General features: G+C 49.5%; 1 protein-coding gene across 1 annotated transcript in view; it reads left to right on the top strand.

The window, feature by feature from the left end:
• The window catches only part of URB1 (URB1 ribosome biogenesis homolog), a 67904-nt gene that overhangs the window by 50145 nt on the left and 2463 nt on the right, over positions 1–15296 (top strand). The window contains exons 31-37 of the mRNA XM_059164587.1: positions 8530–8690; positions 9236–9347; positions 10696–10802; positions 11323–11466; positions 12757–12866; positions 13272–13469; positions 14677–14918. Of these exons, the coding sequence (XP_059020570.1) occupies positions 8530–8690; positions 9236–9347; positions 10696–10802; positions 11323–11466; positions 12757–12866; positions 13272–13469; positions 14677–14918 (1074 nt within the window). The remainder of the gene's footprint in view (positions 1–8529; positions 8691–9235; positions 9348–10695; positions 10803–11322; positions 11467–12756; positions 12867–13271; positions 13470–14676; positions 14919–15296) is intronic.

Below are 15296 nucleotides of genomic sequence, written 5' to 3'. Positions count from 1 at the left end.
TTCAGGACCCCCAGGCTGCTTCCTGCTGGACTTAGTTTAGCCGCACTGGGACACCATGTCCTTATTTGTGCTGTTTTGTTCCTTTTCAACTACGGTTGTCTTTTTTTTTTTTTAAGGCTTTATTTTTATTTATTTATTTTTAGTTAACATGTAAGGTATTATTTGTTTCGGGGGCACAGGTCTGTGACTCATCAGTCTTACACAATACACAGCACTCACCATAGCACATACCCTCCCCAACTCCATCACCCAGAAGCCCCCTCCAGCAGCCCTCAGTTTGTTTCCTGAGATTGAGTCTCTGTCTCCCTTTCTGATTTCAACTTGTTTGATTTTTTACTCCCTTCCCCTGTGATCCTCTGCCTAATTTCTCAAATTTCCCATATCAGAGAGATCACATAATTGTCTTTTTCTGATTGATTTATTTCATTTAGCGTAATAGCCTCTAGTTCTATCCATATCCTTGCAAATGGTAAGATTTCAAATTTTTTTTAAAGATTTTATTTATTTATTTGACAGATAGGGATCACAAATAGAGGAAGGTAGAGAAAGAGAGAGAGAGGAGGAAGCAGGCTCCCTGCTGAGCAGAGAGCCCGATGCTGGGCTCAATCCCAGGTCCTGGGGTCTTGGCCCACACCGAAGGCAGAGGCTTTACCCCCTGAGCCACCCAGGCAGCCCCAAGATTTCAAATTTTTGATGGCTGCATAGTATTCCATTGTGTATAGATATACCGCATCTTCTTTATCCATTCATCTGTTGGTGGACATCTGGGCTCTTTCCACAGTTTGGCTATTGTGGATGTTGCTGCTATCAACATTCAGGTGCACGTGCCCCTTCAGATCCCTACATTTGTATCTTTAGGGTAAATACTCCATAGTGTGATTGCTGGGTTGTAGCGTAGCTCTATTTTCAACTTTTTGAGGAACCTTCATCCTGTTGCCCAGAGTGGCTGCACCAGCTAGCATTCCCACCAACAGTGTAGGACGGTTCCCATTTCTCCACAACCTCACCAACACCTTCTTTCCTGATAGGTTAGTTTTAGCCATTCTGACTGGTGTGAGGTGGTGTCTCATTGTGATTTGGATTTGTATCTCCCCAATGCCGAGTGATGTGGAGCACTTTCTCATGTGTCTGTTGGCCATCTGAATGTCTTCTTGGCAGAAATGTCTGTTCATGTCTTCTGCCCATTTCTTGATTGCATTATTTGTTCTTTGGGTGTTGAGTTTGATGAGTTCTTTATAGATCTTGGATACTAGCCCTTTATCTGATATGTCATTTGTGAATATCTTCTCCCATTCTGTCAGTTGTCTTTTGGTTTTGTTGACTGTTTCCTCTGCTGTGCAGAAGCTTTTTATCTTGATGAAACCTCACTAGTTCATTTTTGCCCTTGCATCCCTTGCCATTGGCGATGTGTCTAGGAAGAAGTTGCCGCGGCTGAGGTCGGAGAGGTTGCCGCCTGTGTTCTCAAGGATTTTCATGGATTCCTGTCTCACATTGAGGTCTTTCATCCATTTTGAATCTATCTGTGTGTGGTGTGAGGAGACAGTTCAGTGTCATTCTTCCACCCATGGCTGTTCCATTTTCCCAGCATCATTTGTTGTCCTTGTATGCTCCAGCACTCCTACGTGTGAACAGACGTGCTGGTCCCCCACTGCTGCCTCTCCTAACAGAGTGTCAGGGTTGGGTCTCCTCGGGGCTTCCTCACTGGTGGAAGTAGCTGTGGCCCCCCGGCCTCCGTGAGCACAATGTTCTGTGGCTGAGCTAGGTCTTTTTTTTTTTTTTTTTTTTAAGATTTTATTTATTTATTTGACAGACAGAGATTACAGATAGGCAGAGAGGCAGGCAGAGAGAGAGGAGGAAGCAGACTCCCCGCTGAGCAGAGAGCCTGATTCGGGGCTTGATCCCAGGACCCTGGAATCATGACCAGAGCCGAAGGCAGAGGCTTTAACCCACTGAGCCACCCAGGCGCCCCTGAGCTAGGTCTTATTTGCCAGAGAGCAGGGGCATTTCAGGCCTGCATACAGTCACCGCCATGGCTGGCAGAGATCTTCACTGTTTCCAGGGACTCCCCGGTAAGCCTAACAGAGAAACCAGGACCAGCGTGCGGCCCAGACATTCTCCTGCTTCCCCCTGCCTTCAGCCCTGGCGAGGTCTGTTTCTCATCCAGCACAAAAATAGATTTTTCAGAGTCTGAAAACATGAGGTAACTTGAGTGGATTATAACAAATCACTTAGTCTGTTGCTCAGGCTCTTAAGAGAGCTTTTAAGAGACAGAAGGCAAAGGCTTGGAAAAACACTAATAAAAAATACTAAAATTAGGACACAGTGTTGTTCTCAGGATCTTGCCTACTGCCCTTTTTTGGGTGGGGAGGAGGGTGTCCGGGAGACCTTTTGTGAAGAGAGGGAACTCGTAAATGGTCTTTGAAGTTGGGGAAATCGCCACATACAGCCTACTTTAAGTTTTATAGGCATAATACACGTAGGAAAATTTGCAAAGCATAGCCACACTAAAAAGGATTTGTGGTAGCTTAAAGTACCAATTACACTAAAATCATTCACAACAAAGTAGAAAATTTTTAAAAGCAGAGAGGTGAATACAGATGTAAATACGAAAGTTAAAAGGGAAAAAAAAACAGACAAGAAAAACTAGGTCATTAAATTTTGCTCAGGAATACTTGTCATCCGGAACAAAAAGTAGAAGCATAATGTTTTAAACAAATGTTGTTGTCCTACAGAAGGAAGCATACCAGTTTGTAGGGAGAGAGAAATTTCTAGCAGTAAAATGGTAAGTTGAACAGAACAGAAATCTGCGAACAGCATATGGCCAGTGTAGGCTAGATTTATTATTATTGAATTAAACCATGAATTTATTTTTCATGTTATTTTTAACATGTATTTTTCTTTTTGCTTCCGCCCTTGGTGGAAAAGTAAGCATGGAGAATGTCTTGAGCGAACTCTTACTGAAGCGGCGTACATAGAAATGACCACGAGGGGCGCCTGGGTGGCTCAGTGGGTTGAGCCTCTGCCTTCGGCTCAGGTCATGATCTCAGGATCATGGGATCCTGAGATCATGGGATCGAGCCCCGCATCGGGCTCTCTGCTCAGTGGGGATCCTGCTTCCCCCCTTCTCTTTCTGCCTCTCTGCCTACTTGTGATCTCTCTCTGTCAAATAAATAAATAAAATCTTTTTTAAAAAAAAAGAAAAGAAAAGAAAAAAATGACCATGAATCACGTGCGTGTATGGTGGGAGTTTGGGCAAAACCACCAGCCCGATCAAGGAGCAGCACGTAGTGGGCGCCCCTTGCTAGGCAGTGCCCCTCCCTGTCCAGCAGGAGCCAGGACCCTGTATTTGAACTTTCTGTGAATGGTGCTAGGCCCTCGGTGTCCTTTGTCTTAGCTCTCCATGCCCCATACTGTGTTCGTGAGATTCCTTCATCCTGTGTGTGGGGCAGAGGTTCTCAGCAGCGTTCTTACGCCCTGTACTGTTAACAACCCTGTGTTGCTAACATCTTGCAATCCTCAGGGTGCCAGGGTGGCTCAGTCGTTGGGTGTGTCTTCCTTTGGCTTGGGCCATGGTCCCGGGGTCCTGGGATCGAGCCTGCATCGGGCTCCCTGCTCAGCGGGAAGCCTTCTTCTCCCTCTCCCACTTCCCCCTGCTTGTGTTCTCTTTCTCACTGTGTCTCTGTCAAATAAATACACAAAAATCTTTAAAAAAAAAAAAATCTTGCACGCCTCAATTGGGCAGATAATTGGTTTTTAAGTGTGGCTGCCAGACTTCAGAGAAACTCTGGTCTCATTGCTCCATTACAGCCTTTGCTGCAACTGGGAACCTGTTTTGCTAACCTTACTGCCTCCCTTCTCCCGAGTCCTTGGCTGAGAAACAGGGTCAGCCGGGGCTGTTAGCAATGACAGTGACAAATGCTTTTTCCACAGCGACTTCTTGTCCTCGGCAGAACTGGATGGCTATCTGCAGCTCGTCGTGCACGAATCTCACAGAATGGAGAGGCCGGTGTGCAGCTCTCTGAGCCTCGTCCCCAGATCACAGGGACACAGACCCCGTGGACTCCTCAGTCCCCGGCCAGGCTGCCCCCAAGGAAGGGGTAGAGGAGGGGGCGGGAGGAGGAGCTCTTTGGACTCTGGGGCACAGTTGTACTAACTGCTGAAGCCCCACGAAACATGGGGTGCTTTTTATTTTAATCCTTGATCGTTGTGCTGGTTTGGCCATTTCAATCAGAGATGTGTTGTCAGAAGGCCAAACTGCTATTTATGAGGTTCCTGAAACAGAGAGTGGTGTTTATATCCGTGTTTTGATAGCCTGTTACACTTTCCGCACCCCAGGGCGGCTCTTTTCCTGAAGGGTGACAAAGCCAAGACTTCAGAGAAGAGCACGTGAGCATGGACATGAAATTGACTTTTCCTTAGGGACACGTGGAAAATCCACTTGTCCTGGAGAATGTCAGTGATTACTAAAAATACCCTTGCCAGCTGAGTACTAGCTGCTTTTAGTGAGTGTAATATTAAATGTTTAGACTGTTCTCTTTCCCAAATATATTCCATTTGTGTGTGTTTGGTGTATAGGTATGTAGGTGTATCTTAACACATCTCATCTTTTCCAAAACAGGGTTATCCCACGGTTGGAGGCTTTTCTAAAGCTTTAGGGTTTTTTCCCCCTTTTCATCAAAAGCAGTCACTTGTTAGAAATGAAGAAATTTAGTCTGTACACTGTTGGAGTCCAAGATTATTCTTTCTTCATCCTTTTAATTTGCATCTGTATATTAAAAATGGTGTTTCTGTTGATAGACGTATTTGGGTTTTGCCTTTTTAAAATCCATTCTGGCCATCTCTCCCTTTTAATTGGAATGTGTACATCATTTACGTTTAATGTGATTATTGATCTGATTCTGGTTTTATTTTCTTTGTTGGCTTTTAGCTACAGTGCACGTGTGTGTTGCTTTAGGGTTTATCGTGCTCACCTTGAATGTATTACAGTTTGCCTTCGTGTGAGGCTATACCACCTCACGGATAGTAGAAGTCCCTTACAGCGGTATCGATCCGTTTCTGCCCCTTCTGGCTTTGTGTGCTGTTCTTACCAGATATTTTACTGCTATATGTTGTAAAACTCACAATATGTTGTTTTTGCTTCAAATTGTCAGTTACCTTTAAGGAGATTTAAACAGCTTATATTCACTATCTTACAGTTACCGTTTCTGGTTCTGGTAATTCCTCTGTGTAGACCCAGATTTCCATCTTCTGTCATTTTCCTTCTGCCTCAAATACTTCCTTTAAGAATTCTTGTAGTTCACATCTGCTGATCAGTTCTTTCAGTTCTTTTGTAGAAAAAAGAGCTTAACTTTTGAACGGTTTTCACAGGGTATAAAATCCTAGGCTGACAGGTTTTTTTTCCCCCTTCTTACTGTATTTGAAAGATGTTGCTGCTTGATTTTGGATTGCAGTGTTTCTAACAAGAAATCTGCTGTTAGGGGCCAGCATGACTGTGGGTTGAGCATCCGACTCTTGATGTCAGCCCAGCTCTTGATCCAGGGTCATGAGTGCAAGTCCTGCATTGGGCTCCACACTGGGCATGGGTCTACTTAAGAAAGAAAAGGAAGGAAGGAAAAAAGAGAGGAAGGAAGGAAGGAAAATAAATCTACCATTGTTCGTTCTTTTGTGTCTCTGTATGTTGTGTGATTGCTCTGCAGATATTTTTTTATCGTTGGTTTCAAGCAGTTTAATTAGAATGTGCCTTAGTGTAATTTTCTTTTATGTTTCTTATATTTGGGGTGTTCATTGAGCTTCTTGGCTCTGTAGGTTTGTAGTTCTCATCAAATTGGAAAAGTTTTGGCCATTATTTCTTGAAACTTTTCAGGGACTCTAATTACATGTATATTATCCTGCTGGAGAATTGTCCCACAGCTCCATGATGTTCTGTTCCAGGTTTCAATTTTTTTTTCTCTGTGTGTTTCAATTTGGATCATTTCTGTTGCTGTCTTAGAGTTCACTAACCTCTTTGTCTGTAATGTCTAATCTGCTAATAATCTCTTCCAATGCATTTTTCATCTCAGACATTTTAATTTTCACCTCTGGAAACTTGGTTTGAGTTCTTATATCTTCTGTGTGTCCATTTAACATGCTCGGTGATTCTTCTAGCTTCTTGAACATGTAGAGTGCAGTTGTAGTAGTTACAAAAGTAGTTACAACAACTACAACAGAAGTTCTGTTACCTTTGTCATATCTGAGTCCTTTTCACAGGGTGGATTTTCCTCTTCTGATGGGCTATATTCGTGCTTATTTGAATGTCTGGTAATTTTTTATTGTAAACCAGACATGGTGAATTTTATCTTGTTTGATCCTGGATATTTTTATATTCCTGTGAATGTTCTTGAGCTTTGCTCTAGGACACATTTGAGCTACTTAGGAATGGTCCAGTCCCTCCGGTCTTGCTTTGAATCTGTTAGGTGGCACCAAAGCAGCATTTTAGTCGGGGGCAAGTTTTGCCCCACAGCTGACATTAAATCGTTCTGAGCAGTCTCCCTTTTCCCTGTGAACTGGGAGGATGTTGCCCTGCTGGTAGGGACAGGAACTGTTTCCAGGCAGGCACGAGCCTGGGGTTGTCCCTGTTCCTCAGCCTCGGCCGGCTTCCTCATACACTCTTGCCAAATGGTGCTCTGGGAGTGGAGCTCTCTTCCCCGGGACTCTGCTGTGTGAATTCTGGCCACCTTGGCGTCCCAGCTGGGCGCTCTTGTCTGCATAACTCAGCATTCTCCAGTCTCTGCCTTGGTTTGTCCTCCCTGGGCCTTGGCCTAGAAATCTCCAGGCTTTGAGCTGGGATGATCAGAAGGTTCATCTTGTTTTCTCTCTTGGAGATCACAGCCATTTGTTGCCTCAGGTCCAATGTCTTGAAAAACCTTGTTTCGTTTCTAGTTTTTAGTCACTTCTGGTGGACAGGTAATTCAGGTTTCTGCCACTGTCTTGGGTGGAAGTGGAAATCCTGGTTATTCCTTGATAAACATTGAGAAAGAGGAAGGGAACTGTATGCGTGCGTCTGTGCCCCCATCAGTCACCCTTCAGGGGAGATGCTGGTGGAAGGTCTAGGGAGCTCTGCCACTTCTGAGGGACAAGGACACTTGATGGTGTAAAGGGATTTCTGTGCTCGTGGGCAGCCACCCACTTGGAGACTATTTTGTGCTGTGGAGCTCTTGGAATTATAGAGAAGTAGCTTATTATTGCAATTTTTCTTCTTATTATTGATTCTCAGGTTTTTTTAATTGCCAGAATTAGCTTTTAAAAATCTAACATTAGGAAGAGAAGAAAAAAAGAGTTTGACTTTTTAAAAACACTGGTGGCATTTCTTTAATCGATAGTACATTCCAAGATGACGCTCTGGGGGTCGTCACTTCCGTTGGTTTGTGTTGGGTTCCTGATTTAACAGGAACACTAGCTCACCAGTCCCTTGGTCTACAGAGCATCTGCGTGGGTGATTTCCGTGACCAAACCTGCCACTTAGTTGTTTTTAAACACAGTGACCTGTCCCTTGTTCTAAGGTTTTTCGTCAATTTTTATCTTAAAATTTGTGACAGTATTTATGTTGTAAAAAGCCTCAGATCTTTATTAAAGAGGATTCTAAGTGTCCCGAATTTTGTTATTGGTAATCAGGCCCTTTAAGTTGTGGTCAGGTGGGTCCCTGTGTATATTTGACCTTCTCTCTTGGTCACGTCATTTCCTGAAGTGGTTGTAGGTTTTTACTAAAATTGATGGGTTGGAGGTGCGTGGGTGGCTCAGTCAGTTGAGCATCTGCTCGGGTCTCCATCACAGGAACCTGGGATGGAATCCTGAGTCAGGCTCTCTGCTCAGTGGGGAGTCTACTTCTCCCTCTCCCTGCCATTCAACCCTGCTTGTCTCTCTGTATCTCTCTGTCAAATAGTCAATACAATCTTTAAAATTAAAAAAAAAAAATTGTTGGGCCAGGTCAGACAGGTTTGCCCTGGCTAAACTTTCCAGCTTCCCTGCCTTTCATGTTTTCCTTACTGGTGTTCGTGGCTAGGAATTCAGAAGCTGTGGGCTGAACAGGGTAGAGACAGGAAATTGGTTTTCTCGGCCAGCTGCCCAGTCGTGTTCCCCAGGCCTCCAGCCTGCTGGGATCTCGTGTCTCAGGTCTAAATGGCACCTCATTCTTCTCTGGCTCGTTGAGTATTTGTGAGAAGTCATGAAATAATCCCAGTTGGGATTGACAAGCATTCTAGAAGCTGCAAGTAGGGGTTATTGCCGTGCAGGGGAAGCTAGGCTTTAATCCAACTTCAGCAGAAGTTAAAGGGAGCTGGAGAGACTTCCATTTCTTGTGTCTCCCACTCATAGCTGATGTTGGCAAGAGGAGACTTAATTCCCCATGTTACACAAGCATCGTGATCGTGCTGTATGTGTGTGTTCATCGCTAATGTTGGCAAAATGCAAAAGGAAATTTAATTCCCCATGTTACACAAGCATCATGATCATTCCTTGTGTGTATGTATTTAATGCTGTATTTTACTTCCATAGAATTTGTGGTGGATTGTCGAAAATTTTTGGATTCCAATGCTCTGGGCCTAACTGTTGCGGCCCTCAGCAGCTATGACCCCCAGATGCGGGCTGCAGCCTACTACGTGCTGGCGGCCTACTACTCACAGCTGGAGGGGGCGCGGTTCCGAGAGCAGTCCCAGGTGAGTGGGGCTGAGGGTCCTGGTGGACCTCTGGAGCTGGCTTTCTGCTGAGTCTGGTAGCGGCATTTCTGGGGAGCATAGAAGCATGTTGGAAGGAGACTGCTGAAAAGAACCAAGGTCCATTCCCTTGTAGGGAGTGATGCTGGGGGTTACCTCTGGTTCTCAGCCCTCGTGGAGCCTGAGAAAGCTCTACCCTTCCTAACACTTCTTGTGTGTAGGTGGGCAAAGCAGTTCAGTTTCTTTGGTCTGAACTCAGTGGTTAAGGCAGCTGTTACCCAGAACACACCGAGCTCCAGAAGGCTGGGCTCCAAGGCGGCAGGGAACAGGAGGAGTCTCGCTTGTCTCCTCTGCCCTTGGGTACGTGCCCGACTCCTCAAGGAAGTGATCAGGGACACTGCCATTCCGAGCGTCATCTCTGGTGGCCGCTGGGATGGGGAGAGTGGGCCACCCAGCAGAGCTGTAGTTTCAGCTGCACAAGACAAGGCTGCACAAGTTCTGAAAATTCTTTTTTTTTTCCCCCGTTCTTCTGTTTTCCTGGTTTTAAGCTACTCTACCTGTTGGATGTAGTCCGGAATGGGATCCGAACTCAGAACATGAGACTCACCTTTACCTTGACTCTCTTCATTGCCAAAGCAGCCTCGCAGATTTTGAAACCAGGTACCACCGCAGGTCCGCATGTCGGCATTAATCCCACCAGCGTGATCCGCCACGCATGTAAATAAGGCCGTGTCCAGCTCACGCCCTGCTCTGACAGTGAGCCATGGGTGTGGGCAGTGAGTAAAGCGTGGCTGTGAGGAAGCTCTTTCCGGGCCCCATGGCTGAGATCAGAAAGAAGCCCAGTGAGGAAGCCCAGCGCAGAGCAGTGTGTGTGAGGGGGCGTGGGATGTGTCCTCGCTTTCGCTGTGGGCCTGGGACGCCACAGGACACGCCTGTCGTGGTACCTGCCCCCTGAGGCTGCTGTGAGGGGGCACGGGGGGTCCTGCACCTGCAGGGCGCCTGACGCAGGAAGTCTGTCCCACAGCAGCTGTGGGTCTATTCATGGAAGTGAGAGTCTGCACAGCTCGTGGGTCCTGAGCTAGAAGGTGTTTGGCCTGGAAGCCGTCACCATGCAGGTGCCGGCCTGGGTCCAAGAACACACGGCTCCTTGTGCGGCGGCCACGGGCACCACTGCCAAGGTAGCCTGAGGACAGGTGTTGGCTGTGTTGGGGCCACAGGGTTCTGTGTCATGTGGTCTCGTTCAGATACAGAAGCAGCCCCCCGCCATCCGAGGCCCCCCATGTCAGATAGCCTGTCCAGGGTCCCGCAGGTCCTCTCCAGTCGCATTGCTATTACACTTCAGATCTAGTTTCCATCTTCTCCGTATAGTTTTTATTTCATGGTTTTTCTTTTAGAAATTACAGGAGGAGAGAGAGTAATCAGTCATTTGTAGACTCTAAAGAAAGAGACACCTGGGAGAAACTATCCTAGCAGAGGCCAGGGTGATTGGTCCGGCCTGTGCCATCTCAGACCAATGTCAGGGTCGGGAGCACAGGCAGCAGTGGTCAGGGGGTGGCCTCCGAGGATCTGGGCAGTCAGGACAGGTCGGAGGCAGTGATCAGAAGGTAGGTGGCAGCAGGGGAGGAGACGTGTGTCCACATCGGCCTCATTGCATCCCAGAGTGACCCGGGGGGCGTCTGAGGCTCCCGTGCTGGGACACTGCCCTTCAGCTAGAGGCCGGTCGGGGTGGGCGCCAGCTCCCCTCTGCACCCCAGCCGATTGGAGCTCATGCGGTGGGCTGCTGGCCAGGGCGGGGCAGCATCCTCCGTGGTTTCTGAACCGTGTGCAGCCTGGAGCCAGGTGTCTTCTTGCTGCAGTCTGGTTCTCGAGAACCGAGAATCGGAGTAAGGATACAAAAACTCCGTGGGGGGTACGGATTTCTGATCCCCAGCTCCTGCTCCCCAACTCCAGTGGAGTGTGGGGGTCCCGCTGGGGCCTGCTCTGAGCGACTCTCTGCCTTTGTTCTCAGAGGACCACATGTACTTGAAGATCAACAAGTTCCTGCTGTCACACGAGTACTTGAATATGAGCAAAGTTCCGGGCTTCTACCAGTTCTTCTACAGCTCAGACTTGGAGGTGAGGCTTCTAAAGTCCCCGAGGGCCCCGGAGACTCCTCCGTTGGATCATGAGCCCCTGCTGTCACTCTGGTACTCTCCCCTGGGTGCTGTTGGCGGCCGGCAGCCCAGTTGCGCAGACAGTGTTGGAGCGAGACGGTCAGGAAAGTGAAAGGTCACGCAGGCTCGCTTGTAGAAATGCTTTTCATGCCATGTGTTAATTCTTAGGTGGTTTCTCACACATTCAAAACAGTCCTTAAGAGGCCTACGTTTTATGGCACTCTCATTCTGTGTCCTTGGTGAAGGGCTGGGGTCAGTATTAAATGTGATTTTGTAGATGTCCACATGAGTCGATTCAGGGCAGTGTTTGAACTTGGTCTAAAAAAACCAAGTCAAATCCTAAGGCTCTTCAATGACACAGCCAACAACAGACAAACGTTTTTGCAGCTGTGGCTGTTGCTCTGCTGCTGGCACTCGGGAGTGGTGGGGTTTGCAGGGCCCTCAGGTCGGGAACAGCAGTCTCCTGCTTGCCTGGGTTACAGCATAAGACAGAACGGGAATGGCTGTTCGAGATCCTGCGGCAGGGGATGCGGGACAGGCACTGCTACGAGCTCTGTGCCCGGAGAGGCGTCTTCCACATCGTCCTGTCCTTCTTCAACAGCCCGCTGTGTGATGACGAGGCCCAGGTAGGTGGCTCCCACAGTCTGTCTGAGCACAGCAGGGCTGTGCTGCTTCTCAAGGTGGTTGGGGGGGGGGGGGGCGGGTTGTAGAGAGAGAATGAACGGGAAGAGGCAGAGAGGGAGAGAGAGAGAATCTCAAGCAGACCCCATGCTCAGCATGGAGCTGGATGGGGGACTTGATCTCATGACCTTGAGATCGTGACCTGAACCAAAACCAAGAGTCAGACGCTGAGCCACCCAGGGCTGCCCCATATTTCTAAAGGTTTTATTTGCAAGTGAAATCTGTGTGAATTCTAATCCCAGCCTGGACATGACCGACCTACTAATGTGACATCAAGCTGACTTTCCACGAGGGAAAATGAGATCCCACGAGTGCCTTTCCTATAGAGGCTGTGGACTGGCACTCACTGCCATCCGTCCTCAGGCGATGTGCTGTTTGTCGAGGCTGTGGGCTGGCACTCACTGCCATCTGTCCTCGGGTGATGTACTATTTGTCATGGCTCCTCCGCTGTGGCTTGGCTTGCTAGTAGAGCTACCCAGTAACTGTGACCCTTTGGAGCCACCAGAATGTCACTAAATGCACAGAAGCTGTAGATTCCCAAAACTCAGCTAGGAAACAAGAGTTGGAGTCAAAACCAACAGTGTCAGAGCCAATGAGGAAATGCCCTCGACCAAGAGCTCGTGTTTGAGTGTTCTAAAGGCCAGGGGTGGCCGAAGGAGTAACTTAAGTGAAGCCACGGTATTTGGATTAATTTGTAGCCCCGTCAGCTTTTGTGTCTGATGGTGTATAAAATGTGGGTAAATGTGAGCAGTTCAGAAGAGAGAAACACGTCGGAATAAACTGAATTTGGATACAGTAGTTTTTTATTTTTTATGGCATGGGAGAACTCTAAAAGGCCCAATTCACCGTTCAAGGGGCAGTCCCGTTTTTCTGTCTGCCTTTCCAGGTGGTAAAACCGAAGGGACAAAATGGGCCACTAGCTGTTTCTCTGGACGAAGTGGGTCCGTGTTCTCTCCCAGCCTCACATCTGGGCCATGTGGTTTCTGAGCCAGGACTTGAGGCCTGTGGGTTGGTTCCTTAGGATGGACTCGCAGGTGTGGGCTCCCCGAGGGCGGGCAGTGGCTGTGGAGTCTGTGTCTGGCCAACATCGCCACCACACTCCCAGACTTAGCCAGGCAAGCTTCGTCTGCCACCGCCTGGGAACAGAACAGACCGTCGTGTTGTTTAACTTGTTCCTTTGATCCAGTAAAATTGGTTTTCGTACTGAGAAGTAACTCTTAGTTTTGGGTTTTCAGAATTGGATTCTCGAAATTCTGCAGAACGCTGCCCGGGATGCCCAGTCCGCCTATGAGATCCTGCGGGACTATAGCCTTTTAACGTGGATTTTGCACATCCTTGAGAGCAGGTGAGCACCTTGTGTGTGAGACGTGTGTTGGGTGGGAAGAGAGCGCGGTGGAGACCGTGGAGTCCGCTGCGGGCTTCGGTGTGGGTGGGAGATGGCAGTAGAATCCAGACTCTCTCGTTGGGACTTCAGGGGATGGCGGAGCTAGAAATGAGAATCACGCCCCGCCCCACCCCATGCCGAAGCCGTTTGTGTGGCCTGCTCGCTGTTTTGACTCGGATGCTGTGCCTTTGGGGGCTGCGGTGCGGGTGAGCAGGTTCCGGATTGCTGGGGGAGGGGCCAGCCTGCCACCCACTGCCGGGGCGGCCACTGCGGGCAGAGTCTGTCCCGTGGCTCCCCCACCCCTGCTCCAGCCAGGGTCACCGAGAGGAGAGGACACAGCAGTGAGCGTTCCGTGCTTGGTTGCAGGTTTCTGGAGACCCAGCTGCTGTCCAACATCATCTCGTTGCTACACACACTGTGGGTGACCAACCTGGGGGACAAAGGAGTGGCGTCAGAGGGCCCGGCTTCCTGCCAGCCAGGGTCCCAGGAGCCTCAGAAGCTGCTCGCCCTGCACTTGGTCAACGAGTTCCTGTATGTTCTTGTTGCACTCACGAGGCACCTGAGGTAAACGCCTGCCCCACCGGCACGGCCCCTAGCATGGGGCCTCTGTGGACGCCCCCTCTCAGTGGTCCCCTCGGTCCTGGCTCCACAGGTGGGGCTGTGGGCCCGAGGGCTGCTGTCAGCCATGGATGATGTCAGAAAATCTATTTTAGCTGTTTCTTCTTTTCTGCTTCAACTTCGGGAGGCTCCTTTCACGACCCTGAGAACCTGACACTCTGGAAACCTAAAACGTGTCATAGCAGATCATTTTTAGCGGCAAACAACTTGATAATTTGATTCAAGCACTTTAAGTGGTATCTTGTAGAAAGAACATCTTTTCCGTGACTTTAAGCCTAAGAAAGGCAGGCTGTTCCCAGACTTGCCTCTGCCTTCGCCAGCCCGCACAGACTCACTTATCTGAGACTCTCCTCGAAAATTCCAGCATTTCCATCTGGCCCCTGGTAATAATGCTCCTCGGTTCCTCAGACTGCTGACTGCTCCCCAGATTCCACAGCACAGTCTTAGAGAAAATACAGCCTGTGCGCTCGGAGTTCTGGCTTAGGCACAGAGGTAGTACTGATTAGAACCGGAAGAACTGATCGCCAATGGATGATCATCTCAGTGAAGACTTTCTTGATAAATCTGAGAGCATGTGGTCTTTGGTTGCTCTGAATTAAGAAATCAGTGTCGACAGACCGCTTTCTTATTCTGGGGCTGTTGAAGGACACACTGGTGTTTGAGAACTGATTCCTATTTAAAATAATTTTTAATATTGTGTAGAGCAGCTGGTACTGAATTTTCAGTTCCCTCGAGGTTAGGGCGGATTTCCTGAGGGAGCCCATGGTGGGGTTTGGCCGTGGGTGAGGCTGAGTCTGTGAGGCCCTGAGGCCCAGGGGCGTCGGCCGTCCTGTGGTACTTGTCAGGCGGCTGGTGCCCCGACCCTCACGGCCTCTCCGCCTCGCTCTCCCGGTTAGCCATGGTTTCCAGGAGATTTCTATGCCTTCAGCATGGAGGGGAGACTCGGGTCCCCACCGAGCCTCTGCTGGGGCGGCTTGCTTTTTCCTATTCTTGGTGGTGGGCTCCATGCTTCGGTGTCTGTTGTGAAGGGTCACCCGAGTCGTGGGTGGACCTTCGGCCCCTCTGGGTCTGTGGCATTGCCCAGCCGCGCTGGTCCTGGGCTGGAGGATGCGGAGGAAGCTTTCGCTCAGTGTGTGACGTTGGCTCCCTACAGGCCGACCTTGGCCTCCGCCCAGCTGACCAGCTTCTTCGCGGCGCTCGACTCCGTGCTCAGGTACCGGGCCACCGTCATGCAGGCCTTCAAGGACATGAACCGCTTCACCGTGAACGAGACGGTGCTGTCCACCAGGGACGTCCTCGTCCTCCTGCACAAATGGAGTCTCCTCGAGAGAGACGCGAAGCTCCAGGACGACCTGAGATCGGCCATTGAGAAATACCAAGTTAGGGAGCTCCTGAGTGAGTGTCGGGACCCGACCGGGTGGTGTTCCCCAAACTGTGCTCATGTCCCCCGCAGAGCCGCCGGCACGCGCCCTCTCTGAGCAGCGTGGCTGAAGCTGCTGAGGTCCCGAGGGCCCCCCATCCTTGGGGAGACCTGGCTTGGAGCTCTCCTTGCCACTGTCATTGCTCCCGGGGAGGGCCAGCAGGTGGCTCTGGTTGTGGTGAGGACGGACGGGGTTTGTCCTGAGAGCAGCGGTGACCGTCACAGTCCGGTCCGGTGTGGAGCTCTCGTGGGTCTCCAGGGTAGGAGCATGTCCTGGGGGAGCCGAGCAGGGCCAGCTCTCGGGACCTCTCCCTCTTCCCCGCTCCATTACCCACCTGCCCCCGATCCGTGTG

Source organism: Mustela lutreola, chromosome 2 (genome assembly GCF_030435805.1).
Source record: "Mustela lutreola isolate mMusLut2 chromosome 2, mMusLut2.pri, whole genome shotgun sequence".
NCBI lineage: Eukaryota > Metazoa > Chordata > Mammalia > Carnivora > Mustelidae > Mustela > Mustela lutreola.
Note: the sequence above shows the minus strand (reverse complement) of the source record. Positions and strands in the feature narration are given on the sequence as shown.